Source organism: Neofelis nebulosa, chromosome 1 (assembly GCF_028018385.1).
Source record: "Neofelis nebulosa isolate mNeoNeb1 chromosome 1, mNeoNeb1.pri, whole genome shotgun sequence".
Taxonomy (NCBI): domain Eukaryota; kingdom Metazoa; phylum Chordata; class Mammalia; order Carnivora; family Felidae; genus Neofelis; species Neofelis nebulosa.
Window position 1 is genome coordinate 192,564,557 of NC_080782.1, and position 21,711 is coordinate 192,586,267.

The 21,711-nt window shown below is 37.7% G+C and overlaps 1 protein-coding gene across 17 annotated transcripts in view; it reads left to right on the forward strand.

The window, feature by feature from the left end:
* MYCBP2 (MYC binding protein 2) overlaps positions 1-21,711 on the forward strand; it is a 285,475-nt gene that overhangs the window by 117,085 nt on the left and 146,679 nt on the right. For all 17 annotated transcript variants that reach the window (XM_058682354.1, XM_058682355.1, XM_058682342.1 and 14 more), the window contains 4 exons: positions 12,683-12,855; positions 13,804-13,929; positions 14,016-14,143; positions 19,969-20,060. In XM_058682354.1, coding sequence (XP_058538337.1) covers positions 12,683-12,855; positions 13,804-13,929; positions 14,016-14,143; positions 19,969-20,060 — 519 coding nt within the window. The remainder of the gene's footprint in view (positions 1-12,682; positions 12,856-13,803; positions 13,930-14,015; positions 14,144-19,968; positions 20,061-21,711) is intronic.

Below are 21,711 nucleotides of genomic sequence, written 5' to 3' on the forward strand. Positions count from 1 at the left end.
CCCAGAGCCTGACGCGGGGCTCGAACTCACGGACCGCGAGATCGTGACCTGGCTGAAGTCGGACGCTTAACCGACTGCGCCACCCAGGCGCCCCTGGGAACCAAAATTAGAGTGGTCATGTGGGATAGCATGGAGGGGCTAGAAAGGCACATGGTGTAAAGATAGACTAGTCATTAGTTATTTACTGATTACAAGTCCATACACAAGAGACTTAGTTACCAAAGAGCAAGCACTGGTTTGGACCTAGGGTGTTTTATTTTCTAGAATCTTTATAGAATACGTATAACTTTTATATCTTTTATTTTTAAATGAAGTAAATTTGCATTGGCAAAATAAAAGTTGACAGGTTGGAATTTGTTTATGGATACATTCACTAAATTAGAAATGCATTCTCTAAATTAGTTAATAGCAGAACTGGATTCTAATAGTATAACTAGAGCCATTTCCTAGACTCTTAACAGAACTCAGAAGTGTGGTAGGCAGTCAGTTGAACCTTGCCTTTTTCACATATGGTGATAACATTGGGAGAGATGATCTCAAATGTCTCCACAGTCCTTGACCATTTACCCCTTTGTTCCAGAACAAAGATTGAGAGATGAAGAGCAGTCACTCCTCCAGTGTTTCACTAAAACAGCTGGAGGGTGTTTTCTTGTAATCAGGATTAGAGTTTTTATTCTGTTATCCTGACTTCTGGCTATTTTATGTCCTTTGTGTTTTTCACTAGGGTACTTGCATTTTACAGCTGTCGTAGATACTGCAGATTCAGTATTAGCTTACTTTGACTTTCCTTCCATCCGGAATGCTTCTTTTTGTAGTCTTAACAGAGAATTTCTCCTGTATAATTAGAAACTTAACATCTATAAAAAGCAGATGAATGTTAAGAATAGCAATTTTAGGGTGCCTGGGTGGCTCAGTCGGTTAAGAATAGCAATTTCATTTCCCACTTCAAAACATATACAATTAATACATGAATATGTGTTTTCATTTTTTAAAAAATTTTTTAACGTTTGCTCATTTATTTTTTTTAATACAAAATTTATTGTCAAATTGGTTTCCATACAACACCCAGTGCTCATCCCAACAGGTGCCCTCCTCAATGCCCATCACCCACTTTCCCCTCCCTCCCAACCCCCCATCAACCCTCAGTTTATTCTCAGTTTTTAAGAGTCTCTTATGCTTTGCCTCCCTCCCTCTCTATTTTAGTCCCCTTCCCCTCCCCCATGGTGTTCTGTTAAGTTTCTCAAGATCCACGTAAGAGTGAAAACATATGGTATCTATCTTTCTCTGTATGACTTATTTCACTTAGTATAACACTTTCTAGTTCCATCCACGTTGCTACAAAAGGCCATATTTCATTCTTTCTCATTGCCAAGTAGTATTCCATTGTATATAAAAACCACACCTTCTTTATCCATTCATCAGTTGATGGACATTTAGGCTCTTTCCATAATTTGGCTATTGTTGAACTGCTGCTATAAACATTGGGGTACAAGTGCCCCTATGCATCAGCACTTCCGCATCCCTTGGGTAAATTCCTAGCAGTGCTATTGCTGGGTCATAGGGTAGATCTATTTTTAATTTTTTGAGGAACCTCCACACTGTTTTCCAGAGTGGATGCACCAGTTTGCATTTCCACCAACAGTGCAAGAGGGTTCCTGTTTCTCCACATCCTCGCCAACATCTAAAGTCTCCTGATTTGTTCATTTTAGCCACTCTGACTGGTGTGAGGTGCTATCTGAGTGTGGTTTTGATTTGTATTTCCCTGATGAGGAGCGACATTGAGCATCTTTACATGTGCCTTTTGGCCTTCCAGATGTCTTCTTTAGAGAAGTGTCTATTCATGTGTTCTGCCCATTTCTTCACTGGATTATTTGTTTTTCGGGTGTGGAGTTTGGTGAGTTCTTTATAGATTTTGGATACTAGCCCTTTGTCCAATATGTCATTTAAAGATATCTTTTCCCATTCCGTTGGTTGCCTTTTAGTTTTGTTGATTGTTTCCTCTGCAGTGCAGAAGCTTTTTATCTTCATGAGGTCCTAATACTTCATTTTTGCTTTTAATTCCCTTGCCTTTGGGGATGTGTCAAGTAAGAAATTGCTGCGGCTGAGGTCAGAGAGATTTTTTCCTGCTTTCTCCTCTAGTGTTTTGATGGTTTCTTGTCTCAAATTCAGGTCCTTTATCCATTTTGAGTTTATTTTTGTGAATGGTGTAAGTAAGTGGTCTAGTTTCATTCTTCTGCATGTGGCTGTCCAGCTCTCCCAGCACCATTTGTTAAAGAGACTGTCTGCTTTCCATTGGATATTCTTTCCTGCTTTGTCAAAGATTAGTTGGCCATACTTTTGTGGGTCCAATTCTGGAGTCTCTATTCTATTCCACTGGTCTTTGTGTCTGTCTTTGTGCCAATACCATGCTGTCTTGATGATTACAGCTTTGTAGTAGAGGCTAAAGTCTGGGATTGTGATGCCTCCTGCTTTGGTCTTCTTCTTCAAAATTATTTTGGCTATTTGGGGTCTTTTGTGGTTCCATATAAATTTTAGGATTGCTTGTTCTAGCTTCAAGAAGAATGCTGGTGCAATTTTGATTGGGATTGCATTGAATGTGTAGATAGCTTTGGGTAGAATTGACATTTTAACAATATTTATTCTTCCATCCCATGAGCATGGAATGTTTTTCCATTTCTTTATATCTTCTTCAATTTCCTTCATAAGCTTTCTATACTTTTCAGCATACAGATCTTTTACATTTTTGGTTAGGTTTATTCCTAGGTATTTTATGCTTCTTGGTGCAATTGTGAATGGGATCAGTTTCTTTGTCTTTCTGTTCCTTCATTATTAGTGTACAAGAATGCAGCTGATTTCTGTAAATTAATTCTGTATCCTGCGACTTTGCTGAATTCATGTATCAGTTCTAGCAGACTTTTGGTGGAGTCTGTTGGTTTTCCATATATAATATCATGTCATCTGCAAAAAGTGAAAGCTTGAATTCATCTTTGCCAATTTTGATGCCTTTGATTTCCTTTTGTTGCCTGATTGCTGATGCTAGAACTTCCAACACTATGTTAGCAAACAGCAGTGAGAGTGGACATCCCTGTCATGTTCCGGATCTCAGGAGGAAAGCTCTCAGTTTTTCCCCATTGAGGATGATATTAGCTGTGGGCTTTTCATAAATGGCTTTTATGATGTTTAAGTATGTTCCTTCTATCCCGACTTTCTCGAGGGTATTTATTAAGAAAGGATGCTGAATTTTGTCAAATGCTTTTTCTGCATCGATTGACAGGATCATACGGTTCTTTTCTTTTCTTTTATTAATGTGATGTATCACATTGATTGATTTGCGAATGTTGAACCAGCCCTGCAGCCCAGGAATGAATCCCACTTGATCATGGTGAATAATTTTTTTTATATGCTGTTGAATTCGATTTGCTAGTATCTTGTTGAGGATTTTTGCGTCCGTATTCATCAAGGATATTGCCCTGTAAGTTCTCTTTTTTTTGCTGGGTCTCTATCTGGTTTGAGAATCAAAGTAATACTGGCTTCATAGAATGAGTCTGGAAGTTTTCCTTCCCTTTCAATTTTTTGGAACAGCTTGAGAAGGATAGGTATTATCTCTGCTTTAAATGTCCGGTAGAATTCCCCAGGGAAGCCATCTGGTCCTAGACTCTTATTTGTTGGGAGATTTTTGATAACTGATTCAATTTCTTTGCTGGTAATGGGTCTGTTCAGTTTTCTATTTCTTTCCGTTTGAGTTTCGGAAGTGTATGGGTGCTTAGGTATTTGAACATTTCTTCTTGGCTATCCAGTTTGTTGGCATATAATTTTTCATAGTACTCCCTGATTATTGCTTGTATTTCTGAGGGATTGATTGTAATAATTCCATTTTCATTCATGATTTTATCTATTTGGGTCATCTCCCTTTTCTTTTTGAGAAGCCTCGCTACAGGTTTATCAATTTTGTTTATTTTTTCAAAAAACCAATCTTAGTTTCATTGATCTGCTCTACCATTTTTTTTAGATTCTATATTATTTCTGCTCTGATCTTTATTATTTCTCTTCTTCTGCTGGGTTTGGGGTGTCTTTGCTGTTCTGCTCTATTTCCTTTAGGTGTGCTGTTAGATTTTGTATTTTGGATTTTTCTCGTTTCTTAAGATAGGCCTAGATTGCAATGTATTTTCCTCTCAGGACTGCCTTTGCTACATCCCAAAGCGTTTGGATTGTTGTATTTTCATCTTCATTTGTTTCCATATATTTTTAAATTTCTTCTCTAATTGCCTGGTTGACCCATTCATTCTTTAGTGGGGTGTTCTTTAACCTCCATGCTTTTGGAGGTTTTCCAGGCTTTTTCCTGTGGTTGATTTCAAGTTTCATAGCATTGTGGTCTACAAGTGTGCATGGTATGATCTCAGTTCTTTTATGCTTATGAAGGGCTGTTTTGTGACTGAGTATGTGATCTCTCTTGGAGAATGTTTCATGTGCACTCGAGAAGAAAATATATTCTGTTGCTTTGGGATGCAGAGTTCTAAATATATCTGCCAAGTCCATCTGATCCAATGTATCATTCAGGGCCCTTGTTTCTTTATTGATCCTGTGTCTAGATGATCTATCCATTGTTGTAAGTGGATTTTTTAAGGTCCCCTGCAATACCACATTCTTATCAACATGGTTGCTTATGTTTGTGATTGTTTTATATATCTGGGGACTCCCGTATTTGGTGCATAGACATTTATAGTTGTTAGCTCCTCCTGATGGATAGACCCTGTAATTATTATATAATGCCCTTCTTCATCTCTTGTTACCACCTTTAATTTAAAGTCTAGTTTGTCTGATATAAGTATGGCTATTCCAGCTTTCTTCTGACTTGCAGTAGAATGATAGTTACTTCTCCATCTCCTCACTTTCAATCTGAAGTTGTCCTCAAGTGTAAAATGAGTCTCTTGTAGACAGCAAATAGATGGGTCTTGTTTTCTTATCCATTCTGATACCATTTGTCTTTTGGTTGGAGCATTTAGTCCATTTACATTCATTGTTGTTATTGAAAGATATGGGTTTAGAGTCATTGTGATGTCTGTAGGTTTCATGCTTGTAGTGATATCTCTTTGTGGTCCTTGCAACATTTCACTCACAGAATCCCCCTTAGGATCTCTTGTAGGACTGGTTTAGTGGTGATGAATTCCTTCAGTTTTTGTGTGTTTGGGAAAACTTTTATCTCTCCTTCTAATCTGAATGACAGACCTGCTGGATAAAGGATTCTCAGCTGCATATTTTTTCTGTTCATCACATTGAAGATTTCTTGCCATTCCTTTCTGGCCTGCCAAGTTTCAGTAGATAGGTCTGCTACTACCCTTATGTGTCTAGCTTTGTAAGTTAGGGCCTGTTTATCCCTAACTGCTTTCAGAATTCTCCCTTCATCCTTGTATTTTGCCAGTTTCACTATGATGTGTCATGCAGAAGTTTGATTCAAGTTACGTCTGAAGGTAGTTCTCTGTGCCTCTTTGATTTTAATGCCTGTTTCCTTCCCCATATCGGGGAAGTCTCAGCTATGATTTGTTCAAGTACACCTTCAGCCCCTCTCTCTTTCTCTTCCTCTTCTAGAATTCCGGTGATACATATATTGTTCCATTTGATTGCATCACTTAGTTCTCTAATTCTCCCCTCATACTCCTGGATATTTTTTATCTCTCTTTTTGTCAGCTTCCTCATTTTCCATAATTTTGTCTTCTAATTCACTTATTCTCTCCTCTGCCTCTTCAATCCGTGCTATGGCCACCTCCATTTTATTTTTGCACCTCATTAGTAGCATTTTTTAGTTCCTCATGACTGTTTTTAGTCCCTTGATCTCTGTAGCAAAAGATTCTCTGCTGTCCTGTATGCTTTTTTCAAACACAGTGATTAATTTTATGACTATTATTCTAAATTCTTGTTCCGTTATATTGCTTAAATCAGTTTTGGTCAATTCGTTAGCTGTCGCTACTTCCTGGAGTCTCTTTTGAGGAGAATTCTTCCGTTTCGTCATTTTGGATAGTCCCTGGAGTGGCGCAGAACTGCAAGGCACTTCCCCTGTGCTGTCTGGAGTAACTTGTGTTGGTGGGCGGGGCTGCAGTCAGACTAGATGTCTGTCCCCAGCCCACCACTGGGGCCACAGTCAGACTGGTGTGTACCTTATCTTCCCCTCTTCCAGGGGCAGGACTCACTGTGGAGTGGTGTGGCCTCTGTCTGGGCTGCTTACACACTGCCAGGTTTGTAGTGCTGCTGAGATGGGATCTGGCCAAGGGCATATTAGACAGGGTGGATCTGCAAGGTACACAGGGGCAGGAGGGGCAGGCTTAGCTTGCTTTGCAGTAGGTGGTCCCCTGCGGGAGGGGCACTGCAGCACCTGGAGGGAGGCAGGCCCCTTGGAGGGATGGATCCACAGAAGCACAACATTGGGCATTTGCATGGTGCAAGCCTTTATTCATTTGTTGAGAGAGAGAGAGAGAGAGAGACACACACACACACACACACACACACACAGTGTGAGTAGGGGAGGGGCAGAGAGAGAGGGAGACACAGACTCTGACGCAGGCTCCAGGCTCTGAACTGTCAGCACAGAGCCCGATGTGGGGCTTGAACTCACAGGTGAGATCATGACCTGAGTCGAAGTCGGAAGCTCAACTCACTGAGCCACCCCGGAGCCCCAGTTTGACACCTTTTTAAATGCATGTATTTTTAAAATACAAATAAGAATATATTCATTTTAAAAGTTAGGTTTTTTGCTAAACAACAATTTCTAGGTCTTTCCAAGTCACTATTCTAAGAACTGCTTTTTTATTAAAACTGTATAGAATCCTGTAGTCTGGATATACCAAAATATACTGATCTATTTCCCTATTAATGAACAAAATTTTTAGATTATTTTGTAATGTTTCAGTATTATGTATAATGCCCCAGTGAACACACAAACACACACATGTATATAAGCACAGAGTTTTATACTCATGGGAGTGTATTGCTATGAGGTGGCTTTCAAGAAGTGGAATTGCTGAGTCAGAAGATAGTCAGAATTGTCATATATACCTGCCCTTTTCTCCCTTAATACTCTCTTCACCAACTGCATGTGAGAGTCCATATTTTCCCATACTATCTGCATCACTATACAGTTATTATCATTTAATAATATTAAATACTAATATTAATACTGTATGCTAATACTGCACTATTATTTTCAATTTTTGCTATTTTAATTTTATTCTGTTAATATTTAAATACATACTATATGATATGAGATAGACAATGTCCTTGCTCTTAGGGAAGTCGTCTTTTTTTTTTTTTTTTTTTTTTTTTTTTAAATTTTTTTTTTTTAATTTTTTTTTCAACGTTTATTTATTTATTTCTGGGACAGAGAGAGACAGAGCATGAATGGGGGAGGGGCAGAGAGAGAGGGAGACACAGAATCGGAAACAGGCTCCAGGCTCTGAGCCATCAGCCCAGAGCCTGACGCGGGGCTCGAACCCACAGACGGCGAGATCGTGACCTGGCTGAAGTCGGACGCTTAACCGACTGCGCCACCCAGGCGCCCCAATCGTCTTTTTTTTTTTAACAGAGATAAAGACTATACAAAATGATTATCTAATATACTTTACAGAGCTTGCTCAGCATTATTAAGGAACAAGAGGGCGCTATGATTGAGGTTAACAGCAGTGACCTATATTCCATTCAGTGGAGATAGTATAAGTTAAGACCTTAAAATATAAAAAGAACCAGGCATTTGAAGAGTTAGGAAAAGTTTTCTGAGCAGGGAGAGCTTAGTAGACCCAAATGCTTTGGTACCAGCAAGAGCTTGGCTGTGTTTTAGGAACTTGAAAAAAGCCAGTGTGGTTAAAGCATAGTGAGTGAGTGGCACAAAATAAATTCAAAGGAGTAGGCAGGGCTAGGACATGCAGGACTTTGTAGGGTAGATTAAGAAATTTGAGTTTTCTTCCAATAGGAAGTTTTTATAGGATGTTGAGTTGGGAAGCGACAGTAAGAGATTATACTTACTGTGTGGAAAATAGATGGGAAGGAGGCAGGCACAGATACAGGAGGTTACTGCAGCAGTGCAAGGGAGAGAGGATGGCATGAAACTTAGGGTTGTGGTGGGGAAGATGGGAGGAGCAGGCAGTAGCACATAGTTTGGAATAGAGCCAATAGAACTTGGTTGATTTGGGGGTGGGGTTGTGGGGGGGAGTGGTGGGGGTGGGGGCAGTGGCCATTTAAGGAAAGAAAGTGGTCAAGGATGATTCCCAAAGTTCTGATTTTGGCATTTGAATAGACATTGGTGGCATTAACTGAGCCAGGAGAGGCAGAGAAAGGAACAGATTTTGTCAAGATTTCTGTTTTTGACATGTTAAGTAGGCAGTTAGAGAAGTGAGCCAGGCACAAAGGACTGGTTTGGACTGGGAATGTAAATTCCAGAATTTTTAGTTTATAGGTATATCTAAAGGGGTGTTTTTGATCGAGAGCACCTAGGCAGAGAATGTAGGTTGAGGAGAGTCCTAAACTTAAAACATTTTAAGTTAGGGGAGAGAGGAACTACTCAGGAGACTAGAAAGAGCAGCCAGTGAACTATTAGAAAAAGCCAAAAGGGTGTGCTGACATGGAAGTGAGAAGGGGATGGATCATAAAGAGGAGCATTTAATGATGTTGAATATGCTGAGGGCTTGACTAAGTAGATGACAAAAAATTCCATTAGGTTTAGCTACTTAGAAGTTATTTACAACTTTGAGAATAATTTCATGCAGGTGTTAGATGTGCAAATTAGATTGGTATGGTTTGAAGAGTGGGGATTTCCACTTTTGGCAATTTGATGAACTAAAAAAAAAAAGTTTAAATTAAAAAAAAATTTTTTATGTTTATTTATTTCTGAGACAGAGAGAGACAGAGCATGGGTCAGGGAGGGGCAGAGAGAGAGGGAGACACAGAATCAGAAGCAGGCTCCAGGCTCTGAGCTGTCAGCACAGAGCCCGATGTGGGGCTCGAACTCACAAACCGTGAGATCATGACCCGAGCTGAAGTCAGTCGCTTAACTGACTGAGCCCCCCAGGCACCCCAAGTTTAAATTTTATACATTTCTTGGCACTCAGCTAAGATATCACTAATATAGTGCCCCTCTCTCCCACCCCCACCTCAAAGAAAGAAAACCAGCATAAAAATAAAAATCATACCCCATGAGGTGACCCTTGAGAAGTAAGCAGTCAGCAGTGTAAACACAGGATTTTGCTGAGGGCAACTGCTGATAAGCAATGCTGCAGTTTGGAAAACAAACATTGTGCCAGCTACAAGGTGAGGGAGATGGGAACTGATCCTGAAAATTCTGTTAAGCATCTGGCCTTAGAATGATGCTAAAGTTGGATCAAATAGGTAATACCCCTCTGTCTCCAGCACAAGGCCAGTGTAAATCCTCCATGCTTTGGTACCAGCATGGTACCATAGGTTTTATTTTTTTTTTATTTTTTTTTTTTAAATTTTTTTTTTTCAATGTTTTTTTTTTTTTTTTAATTTATTTTTGGGACAGAGAGACACAGAGCATGAACGGGGGAGGGGCAGAGAGAGAGGGAGACACAGAATTGGAAACAGGCTCCAGGCTCCGAGCTGTCAGCACAGAGCCCGACGCGGGGCTCGAACTCACAGACGCGAGATCGTGACCTGGCTGAAGTCGGCCGCTTAACCGACTGCGCCACCCAGGCGCCCCTAGGTTTTAATGAATTAACATTCCATCAAGTATGAACACCAAGTCAAAGATTGCTTAACATACAAGTAGTATCACTTTTAATGAAATTCAGCAAGAGGCAAGCAATGAGATCTTGGAATTATCAGAAATAATATAAAGTATATATGAAATGTTTAAAAAATAAAAGATGGAATTGAATAACAAAAGAAAACTCGTGAGACTCAAGATGATGAAGCATATTTGAAAAACAACCAACCAAAACTTTTATAAATGAAGAATAGTTTTTTACACAAATGCATGAGTGGATCAGATTTGAACAAATGAAAGGGAATTACACAAAATGCCACAGAGACAAGAATATAAAAAAAGTGGGAGCGCCTGGGTGATTCAGTCGGTTAAGCGTCTGACTTCAGCTCAGGTCATGATCTTGCAGTCCGTGAGTTCAAGTCCCACATTGGGCTCTGTGCTGACAGCTGGCATTCTGTCTCTCTCTCCCCCTCTCAAAAATAAATAAACATTAAAAAAAATTTTTTTTAATAAAAAAATGTGAAAGAGATTTGAAGAATATAATGAGAAGATCTAGTACACATCCAAGAAGAAAATATTAGAAATTAGAGAAAATAAAGGAGAAAAACATTTGAAGAGATAATGCCTAATAATTTTCCAGAACCAAAAAAAGATTTAAATTTGCGGATATCTGGGATGCCTGAGTGGCTCAGTTGGCTAAGCGTCCGACTCTTGGTTTCAGCTCAGGTCCTGATCTCACAGTTCATGAGTTAAAGCCCAGCATCTGACTCTGTGCTGACAGCATGCAGCCTGCTTGGGATTTCTCTCTCCCTCGTGGTCTCCCCCTCCCCAACTCATGCTGTCTCTGTCTCTCTCAAAATAAATAAATAAAACTTAAAAAATAAAAAAATAAATTCACAGATATTAGAAATTATGTGTTTCCATTATCTACAATCAAGAGAAATTGTAGTGAAACTATAGAACACTAAGACTAAGATAAAAATCTTAAAAGCAACTAGAGAAATAATCACACACACACACAAAAACTAATAGATTAAATTAAAACTTAATAGTACAATTATGTTAATGCTACTAATTATAGCAGGTACTTTCATAGAATTTGTTCTGTGCCAAGTATTATTTTTAAGTTTAAGATAAAGATTTTTTAATAATTATTTTTAATTATGGTAAAAAACAAAATTTAACCATTTCTAGTTGTACAATTCAGCAGTGTTAGGTATATTCACATTGCTCTACAGTAGATCTCCAGAATGTTTTTACCTTGCAAAACTGAAACTCTGTACCCAAAGAATGGTTCCCTATTACTTTGTCCCTCTAGCCTGTAGCAGCCATCATTCTACTTTCAGTGAATTTGACCAGTTTTGATATATAAGTGGAATCATACAGTATTTGTCTTTTTTGTGACTAGCTTATTTCTAGCATCATGTTCTCAAGATTCATTCGCATTATAGCCTGTGACACAATTGTTTAAGGCTGGAATAACATTCCATTGTATGTTTCTACCACATTTTATTTATCCACTATCCATCCATGGATGCTTCAGTTGCTTGCACCTTTTGGCTCTTGTGGATAATACTGCTATGATTGTGAGTGTGTAAATATCTCTTCAAGATTGTCCTTTGTATTTAGTAAATTTGGATCATCAAGCACCATTGATTGACAAAACCATCCTTAATAAATGAACCTGATTGTTAGCTGTATCTGACATAAATCAGATTTTCAAAAGAACCTGGGTATTCTGTATAGGAATACCAGTTGTGGAAAAAATGAGAATTTTGTTCTTCCTTCCCATTTACTCTTGTATTAATGCTTTAGGGAAACTTATAAAATTATCCACAGCAGCATTTTTTTGTAATGGAAAAATTGAGTGGTTTTCATTTTTTTGCCATCATTAGTAGAATGGACAAATAGTTGTAATATAGTCACGTGAGCTATTAATACTCTATAACAATGAGAATGAATGAGCTTGCAGTTATACATCATTGTATAAATACATTGTAAGCATATTCTATTGTTTGAAGAAAGCAAGCCACAGAAAAACACATAAAGTGTGTATCCTGTTCATAAACAATTCAAAACATGAAACTTAAATAATACACAATTTTGATATAACATATGAAAAATCATAAACGTAAGAAGAGAATGATAAACTTTTAAACTTCAAAGTAATTGCTACCTTTGAAAGAAAAGGAAAGAAATTAAGTAGGGAGGGAGATCCAGGGCAGTTAAAAGATAGTAGTAATGTTCTTTTTACTGGTGCACATTATGGTATTATTCTTCATACCTTATCTTGAAAATATTTTGTTACTATTCTTTTGTATGTACTCTGTAGTTGATTAAAACAACTTTTCCAAAAAGAACTCATAGCAAAAAGTTGGCAAAGAAATGGAGGCAGTTTTTTGAGAATTTTTTTATGGAAGAGATAAGAGAAATGAGATAATGGTGGGGGGTATTGTGGGTCCCTTATGGTTTACTGTTTATTAGTAAGGTTGAACACCTCCTTACACTTTATTTGTGTTTCATTTGTGGAAACAGCATTCCAAGTCTTTTGTCCACTTTTGATATTAGATTGATACCTCTTATTGTCTTGCAGGAGCTCTTATACATTGTGAATACTGTTCTTTTGTCTCATGTGTGTTTCACATATTTTCTTTCAACTTGCCCTTTGTCTTTAGACTTCATCTGTAGACTTTTTGTTGCACAAAGCTTTATATATGTGTGCACCATGTGTACTATTGCTCCTGTACTCATAAAAAAAAAATCATAGCCCGTGTTACTGTTTCATTCAAATTATTCCACTTATAGTGACATAAATCATTTTATTTATATACTTAGCTCAGAGAGAGAAAATAATGAGCTACATTTTATCCTCTTTAAGCTGACTGTATGTAATCCCTTTGTATTATCAATTCTACTTTAGAAAATTTTTTTTAATGAAACTGTATGTTGAAGTGCTATAATTATTCTTTCTTGAAGGTTTCGACCAAATACCAGAGAGCTGTGGTGTTACAATGCAGTGGTTGCCGATGCCAGACTTCCCTCTGCAGCAGATATGCAGTCCAGATGTAGTATTCTAAGTCCTGAACTTGCCTTACCAACAGGATCAAGGGCTCTCACCACCCGATCTCATGCAGCTTTGCACATTCTAGGTAGGGTTGCTCTTTGATGACCAGTTAATTTTCATTCATGCAGTGTGCTGAGAATTTTTTTTTTTTTTGAGAATATTTAGATTTGTATGTCATTTTTTCATGTGTGTTGAACAACAAAATACTAGGTGCAATGTAAGTTAAACCCCCTAACTTTAAGAGGTTTGTTTATCCAACAAAGAACAATACATCAGATTTGAACCAACATAGTTTGTGTATGTCCAAGTATAAAGCATCTCTGAAGATAATTTTCCTAATAGGTATTTTAAATAATATCTTTGTTTAGGTTAAATATATTAACTTTAGAGATACAGATAGAATATTCAAATATATAATTATAATACTTAATTTATATACATTATTTTAAATGACATCCTATAAAATACATATTCATATAATTATAAATTTTATACATATTCTTTCTTTTTTTTACATAACAGTTTCTCTTTACTCTATTTAATTAATTTGAAATACAGCATTTTTTCAGTTATATAGATATTCTGTTGGTGGAAATTTTGTACCAATCCACATAACTACTTATTTTGTTGTTTTTTAAAAAGATCCTTAAAAAGACTTATTTATGTTTATCTAAACCTAGCAGCTGTGAAGTCATATTCCTAAGTATAATTACTAGAGCACACATATAATTACTTGCTTCTTTTTTCTCAAATTTCATCTGGTAAATCATTATAAACATCCAAAACTAAAGATGCAGTTTTTTGCAAAACAGTGACATATAGAATGTGTTTAAATATGACAGTTACCTAAGCAGTGGAGAATTCTTATTGGTTATAGGTGTTCTCTCATGAAACATTGTTTAAATTTTGGAATACATTTATTGAGCACACTCAGAGTTAACTATTTTAATTTATTCCCTACATCATCTCCTGTCATCAATATAATAGGAAATTTTAATTTCAAGGAGTTGAATTTTTGTTTGTTTGTTTTTAGGTTGCCTTGATACCTTAGCAGCTATGCAGGATTTAAAAATGGGTGTTGCAAGTACAGAGGAGGAGACTCAAGCAGTAATGAAGGTTTATTCCAAAGAAGATTATAGTGTAGTGAACAGGTTTGAAAGTATGTATATTTATCTTTAGGAAATATTGTTTTATAAGTGAAATATAAATATCTTAAAACATAAATTATTTATTTGTGTCCTTTAGGTCATGGAGGGGGCTGGGGTTACTCTGCCCATTCAGTAGAAGCTATACGTTTTAGTGCTGACACTGATATTTTACTTGGTGGCCTTGGTCTGTTTGGAGGTAGAGGAGAATATACTGCGAAAATTAAGGTAAGCAGTTTTTTGACACTGTTGCCCTTTTTTGAAGATGTTGGTTTTGACTTAGCTTATTATTTTATATATATGTAATATATATAAAAAAGGACTTGAGGAAACATTGCTAAAATCTAATATAATAATACTAAATCATTGACTCATTAGAAGAGCAAAAGTCAAGAAGTGAGGAAATGATGGAAAATGATTTTATAATAATTTTAGGCTGAAAAAGACTATAATAGTCAATCTCAATCCTTTGTGCTGAACTTCCTAGTGGTCTAGGAACAGCAGTACCTTTTGATATGCCTCCATTTTTGTAGCCACTTTAATGACGAGGGCACAGCTGTTTTGATTCGGGGACATTTTGATGTAGCCTTAAAAGTCATTAGGGGGTCTGGGTGGCTCAATAGGTAAGCATCCACCTCTTGATGTCGGCTCAGGTCATGATCTCCTGGCTTGTGAGATCAAGCCCCGCAATGGGCTCCATACTGACCGTGGAAACTGCTTGGGATTCTTTCTCTCCCTCTCTCTGCCCCTCCCCCCCGCTCATGTGTATGCTCACTCTCTCAAATAAAGAAACTTTTTAAAAAGTTAGCATTTTTGATGCCAAATACTATGTAAACAGACATGATCACCCTAAGAGTGGGGACCAGGAATGAAGTGAGAGATGGAATATGGGGTATGGAATTCATCAGGTAGATAACATAAAAATAATCAAAAGTCCTAAATTTACTTTACCTGTTCATCTCAGAAAAGACCTGCAGTTACTGCAAGCAAAGGATATGCTCATTCTTTGAAAATTCACTAACAGCTTGAATGTTCTACTTCTCAAATTAATCTGATTTTGCCTTTTTTTTCCCCATGTTTATTTATTTTTTTGAGAGAGTGACAGAGTGTGAGCAGGGGAAGGAGCAGAGAGAGAGGGAGACACAGAATCTGAAGCAGGCTCCAGGCTGTGAGCTGTCAGCACAGAGCCCAACACGGGGCTAGAACTCACAGACTGGGAGATCATGACCTGAACCTAAATTGGCTGCTTAACCAACTGAGCCACCCAGGTGCCCCAATCTGATTTTGCCTTTAAAGTAAAACTATAGTTACTGCCTTAATTTCAATAGCAGGCTTCATTAAAAATTCTCAATTAAATGCCATCTGTTCAGGAGATAAATTCTTAGTTCTCTCAATAATATCTAAAAATTCAGGTCATGATCTCACAGTTCGTGAGTTCAAGCCCCGCATCAGGCTCTGTGCTAACAGCTCAGAGCCTGGAGCCTGCTTCAGATTCTTTGTCTCCCTCTCTCTGCCCCTCCCCTGCTCATACTCTTGTCTTTCTCTGTCTCAAAAAATGAGTAAACATTAAAAAAAAATTGTTTTAATACCTAAAAATTATATTGTTAAAACTCCCTTAAAATGATGGTTTTTGAGGACACTTCCCATAGAGACCCACCCAGAGCTGACAGACTTAAAAACATTTGCTTTTTTCTGGCTATGATTGTAATACATGTGGTAAAGAAACACAGGTAATATAGAGATTAAGGAAGTAAGAATTAGAAGTCCCTAGGGATAGGGATGGAGTAATGATTAAGGATACCTATGGCATAGATAGATAGATAGATAGATAGATAGATAGATAGATAGATAGATACACACATACATACATACATTCATACATATATACAAAGGAAGGGGAGAGGGAGGGGAGGGGAGGGGAAGAAGGAAGGGAGGAAAAAGGGGAGGAAGGACAGTAGTTTTAGTTTTTGGCTTATTTCAGAGCAACTTCTTTGAAAGGGTTATTTTAAGATGTCTTGATTCAAAGTTAAGATTGAGAAGCAAACTCAGTGAGTTACATAATGCTAGTTGGCACTGTCTAGTAAGTTTATCAAGAAGATATTTTTTTTCTGGCCCTGAAAAGTTTTTTGTTTTGTTTTGATGATATTGAACACCATACTGACCCCTGTCTCCAGTAGTTGTGGTACAGAAGTATATAGGCCTTCCATAATCCTGTCTTTATAGTGGATGTAATTTTTTTTTTTCTAAGTCTCAAATCCTCCCTTATTCCTCCAGTACGCTGGATGTGAACTTGCCTTTGTAATTCAGTTATTAGTGAGTAAACTAAGGTTTTCCAACGGAAGTCTTTTTTTATTCCTCCACTCACCTCTCCAAGGTATACATTTTTTTTTCTAGCAGTAAGCCTCTTTATTTTTTTGTTTTGTTTTGTTTTCATATCTCTGGTTGTTTCTTCTGTCTTTTTTGTAGGTTTGTCCTCTTCTACCTGGACACTAAATGTTGGATTTCTTCTAAGCCCAGCCCTAGGGCCCTATTTCTACACTTTATATTTTCTCCTAGACATTCTCTTCTAAGCCTGAAGTTTAAATAGCTGTCAGCATACCATGATGTCCAAATTTAGATCTCCAGCTCAGACTTCTTCTTTGACCCATTTCCATGTAAGTGCTTTAAAGGCATGACAGTTGTTAGTCTTTATATCTCAACTGAATTCATGCTCTTTCCCCAGGACCTGGCTTTCTTCCAGTAGTCCCTTTCTTAAATAGTACCATCCACAATATGCTTGTTACCCTAAGTCAGAAACCTAGACATCTTTCTTGTTGGATCCTCCTTTACCTCCTTCCTGCTGCTAGAAGAGTCTTCCACCACTAACTACTCTGGGCAAAGGTACTTGTCTTGGACTAGCCACCTAGCTGGACTCTGTACATATTCTTACTGACATGCTTTGTGTTTCCATTCTTTCTCTTCCCTTTCCTTCTTGAATCCACTCTAATCACGTTTTTGCCCCGCCCACTCCACCGAAACTGCTCTTGTCAAGGATGTGAGTGGCTTCTGATTGCTAAAGCCAGTGGTCAATTCTCACTCCTCATCTTCCTTAACCAGTGGACATAATTTAATCCAATTAAACCCTTCTTTAAAATACTGTCTTCAGTTGGCTCCTAAGGCCCCACACTTGATTTTTGTCCCGTCTCACTGACTGTTCTTCTGAGTCCCAGCCTGGTTACTCATCATCTTCCTGACCTCTGAGTGTTGGAGTGCCAGAACTCAGTCTTGGACACTTTTTAAAGTCTGCTCATCCCTAAAATGATCCAGGCTTACGGCTTTTTAAGTATTTTTCCTCTGATTACTTTCAATTTATTAACCTCCAAAGTCATAGATACAGCTCCTACTTCACATCTCCAGTTGGATAGCTAATAGGCGTTTCAGATATAACATATTTAACACTAGGCTTCTGGTGATCTCTCTAATAAACCTGTTGTTCTGATGTTTTCCCCATCCCAATTAACTGACTTAGGGTAGAGCTAACTTTATTCTTCTACCTGCTGGGGCCAGAAATCTTGGAATCATCCTTGCCTTCTCTCTTTCACACCCCACATCCCCTTCGGCAGCAAACACTGTTGGCTGAACTTTGAAAATAAAGCCAGGATTTAACCACTTCTAAAAACTGTTCCTAATATCAAATCAGTCCAAACCATAGCCATTCTCACCTAGATTATTACAGTAACCTCCCAACTTGTATCCTGCTTCTGTCCTTGCTCCCTTTATTCTGTTTTCAGTACAGCAGTGATTTTCTTAAAATGTCCACCACAGTATGCTACTCCTTCTGTTGGGATTCCTGCAGTGTCTTCTAGGATTAGATTGAAAGCTACGGGCCTTAGGAGGGCCCACAAAGCACCATAGAACTGCCTGCCATTATCACTCTGACCTTATATTATACTAGCTGTCTCGCTCTAATCCAGCCACAGTGGCCTGCTGTTGTTCCTCAGACGTGCCAGGCATAGTAAAACCTCAGGACCCTTACACTGGCTACTTCTGCTGACTGCAACTCTTTAGTACCTACGTGGATCACTTCCTCATTATATTCAGGTCTTGATTCTCTGGTGAGCCTATTTAAAACAATCCTCTCCCTTACCACAAATTTAACTTCCAATTACCCCATTTTTTTGTTTGCATTGTTCTCACCTGTGTGGCCTTGGCTGTTCCTAGGACACTACACAGTATGTGTTGAGAAATATTTGTCGAACATAAGGGGGAAATCATTAAGGACCTTTATATTATGCTACATACAAAGCAGGGAATGAGAAACCACTGAAAAATTTTAGATTACAGAAATATTCTAATCAAATATTCATTTTACAGAGTACTAAGGGTCATTAAAAAAAAAACCAGAATGCTTGTGGTTTATGGAACCCTTGTGGAAATGGGCCAGAGCAAGGAGAGAATGGAGATAAGAAGACTGTTGAGTTCTAGCTAGTAATAGTGAGCATGTGTGAACTGACAAGCTATGGTACCAGCAATAGAATAGATGTAGTGATGGCAGAAAGATACGGAAAAAAGGATTATTCCAGATTTTTTATCTGAGTGAGTAGGTGAGTGATAATCAGAACGGGGAAGGCACGGGAGAAGGGGAGTGACTCATTTTAGAACTAGTGAGGTCCAGCTGTAGGAGAGGAATGCAGTAGCTGTTGAGAACAAGATCTGAACTGGAGACAGATTTTCAAATTATTAGCATATAATTGATAAAATGAGACATCTAGCATAGTAATTATCCAGTAAGTTTTAATGCTCCCTTCTCTTCCTCCTTAGTGTTTTTGTAGTTTACCTGCTATATAATTCTCCAGAGAAATGAGGGTTTTTTTTTTTTGTTTTTTTTTTTTAATGTTTATTTATTTTTGAGACAGAGAGAGACAGAGCACGAACGGGGGAGGGTCAGAGAGAGAGGGAGACACAGAATCTGAAACAGGCTCCAGGCTCTGAGCAGTCAGCACAGAGCCCAACGCGGGGCTCGAACTCACATACCGCGAGATCGTGACCTGAGCCGAAGTCGGACGCTTAACCGACTGAGCCACCCAGGCACCCCTGAGGGGTTTTTTTTATATGTGTTGGTCCATTTTTGAAGAAAAAAGATCTCTTCCTAATAATTCTCCTTTATTTTCACTTAATTTCATAACTTTTCATCTTTGATATCTTCTCTCTTATCCTTTCCTCAGACTTTCTGGTCCTCCTCCCTTGTTTTATACCCATTTTATTTCATTCTCTTCATCTCTCCTATTCCTGTGCCATATTACTTAGAACTATTTTAAGGATCCTTATCTTCTATTATTCCTCTCTCTCTCCATAGCTAAAATTTTTCTAGCCTTTTTGCTGTGTATTTTTCTAAATGCTCCATGAGTATTATTTCATGTAATTCTCACAATTACTATGAAGTAGGCACTGTTAGTGTCCATTTTCCTTTTATGCATGAGGAAACCAGGTCCCATATCTCACAGCTTATATGTGTTGAAGCAAAATTCTTCCTCCTTGGAAGCTCACTTAGGTACAATGCATTGGTTGAATTCTTTCACCTCCTTCAGATGTTTATATTTGGTACAGAAGAACTTGGAGCATTTACTATAAATAGATGAATATATAAATAAACTGAAATTAATATAGGCCATGAGTTTCTAAATTTAAATGTGTAGGTTTGTGTATTCAACATTAAAAAAGCAGGCATTCTGGGGCACCTGGGTGGCTCAGTCGGTTAAGCATCCAACTCTTGATTTCAGCTGAGGTAATGATCTCACAGTTCATGGGATCGATCTCCATGTTGAGCTCTGTGCTGACAGCACGGAACCTGCTTGGGATTTTCTCTCTCCTTCTCTCTCTGCCCCTCCCCCATGCTCTCTCGCTCTCTCAAAATAAATCAGTAAAACTCAAAAAGAAAACATGCATTCTGATTTTTACATTCTGCAGTGTCCAGCACATTTTTGGAAACACACAAAATTATAAACATATTATTCAGCAGGTTTGCATGATTGAATGACAGACTAGAAACGATGTGTTTTTTCTCCTTTCCCCAGCTGTTTGAGTTGGGTCCTGATGGAGGAGATCATGAAACCGACGGAGACCTTCTTGCAGAGACTGATGTGTTGGCTTATGACTGTGCTGCCAGGTAATGATTTCCCAATTACTCAGCATCATCCTTACATACTTAATATGAAAAATTCATTGTAAGTGAAGAAACAAACATGAAAATGATGTTTTAAATAATCCATGATAAGATGCTTGAGATATTAAATTGTGTATAAGTGTTGCATTTAACAGAGCTGCATTAAAACTAACAGTATTTTCCCTATTTGTATTTTATAAATTATTTCTCCATTGAAGATTGGATGAAACTATACATATATTTTATATACCTTTGCTTTCATGCATCCCTTAGAGAACAGCTACTGTGCTAGCTTTCCAGTGATGTGGTACAATTATTTACTACCTGGAGCATGTATATAGTATCAAATAGAGAAGGCCAGAAGTCCAATCACCTGTGCGCCCTAACACCATGCCCATAGTATGTGCTTGTTTGTAACATGCTTGGGGTGGTGGCCAGCTTTTACTGAAACCTCTTAGGAGGTTACCAGAATCCAGATGTTTATTTATAAAGCTTCATTAAGTAAGAAGAGACTTAGATTTTATCAGTCCTCTCTGTATAATCCCACGGAATATCTCCAACACTATGTTATGACAAGTTAGTGATTTGAATCAGGGAATATTATGGTGCGAAAGAGAATAAATTGAACTTCAAAATAATAATAGTATACTTCTTCCCAGTGATAGTTACGTTAAAACCTATGTGTCATATGTGAGCTTTTTGCTAGTGAAAATGTGATTTCTGAAAATGGTAGTAAGGCATTGAGTCTGCTTTTAACAGATACGTACTTTGAGAACAAAACAGCAAACTTAAAGAAAATTCTGACTGTTTTTTCACTTCAAGCATTTACCAATGTCAGGAGATACTTTTCAGTCATATTTTATGTGACAAAAAATGAAGATCAGGAAAAGTTAATTGATTAATTTTTAACAAAGCCTTAAGATGCCATTGTCATTTAGCATTTATTTTTGAACATGTAATTATGGGTCAAAAATAATATTGTTTCACATATAGAGAATCATGTAGAGTGTATTTATTTGCCGACTAACAAAGCCCAGGTTCCTACAGCTAGCATTAAAGGACTTCCATAATCATTTGTAGCATCTTTTTTAACTTACTTCCTACTAATCGTTTTTATCTGTCTTAATGCTTTAACCTGACTGGACCCCCTGTCATTTTCAGGCGCTGTTGTGTACCTTCATACCTCTACAGTGTGTGAATTTGTCCCCTTCCTCAAATACCCTTGATTCTTTTTTCTATCCCAGTTTCCCAGCTACAACCACTATACTCCATTACCTGGAACTAAAACTTGTGTGTATCTTTATCAGATGTCCTTATTTATATACATGCTTTCTCCTTTTATTTTAGTAAAATTTTTTGTGTAGTTACTATGTGACGGGCACAGTTCCCACACTTTATTTGAATTTGCTCAGTCCTCAGAACAATCCTGTGATCTAGACCTCATCTTCATCCCTATTTTCAGATGAAGAAACTGAGTCACAGAGAGGGTGTAATAATTTGCCCAAGGTCACACAACTAGTGTTGTGAAGCTGAGCCTTGAATTCTGGCCATCTGACTCCAAAACCATTTTCTTAATATGCTACCTCTGAAAAAACTTGACTTAAATAAATGAACTTTAAAACTAAAATTCAGAGTTTCATTTTCCAATGACACT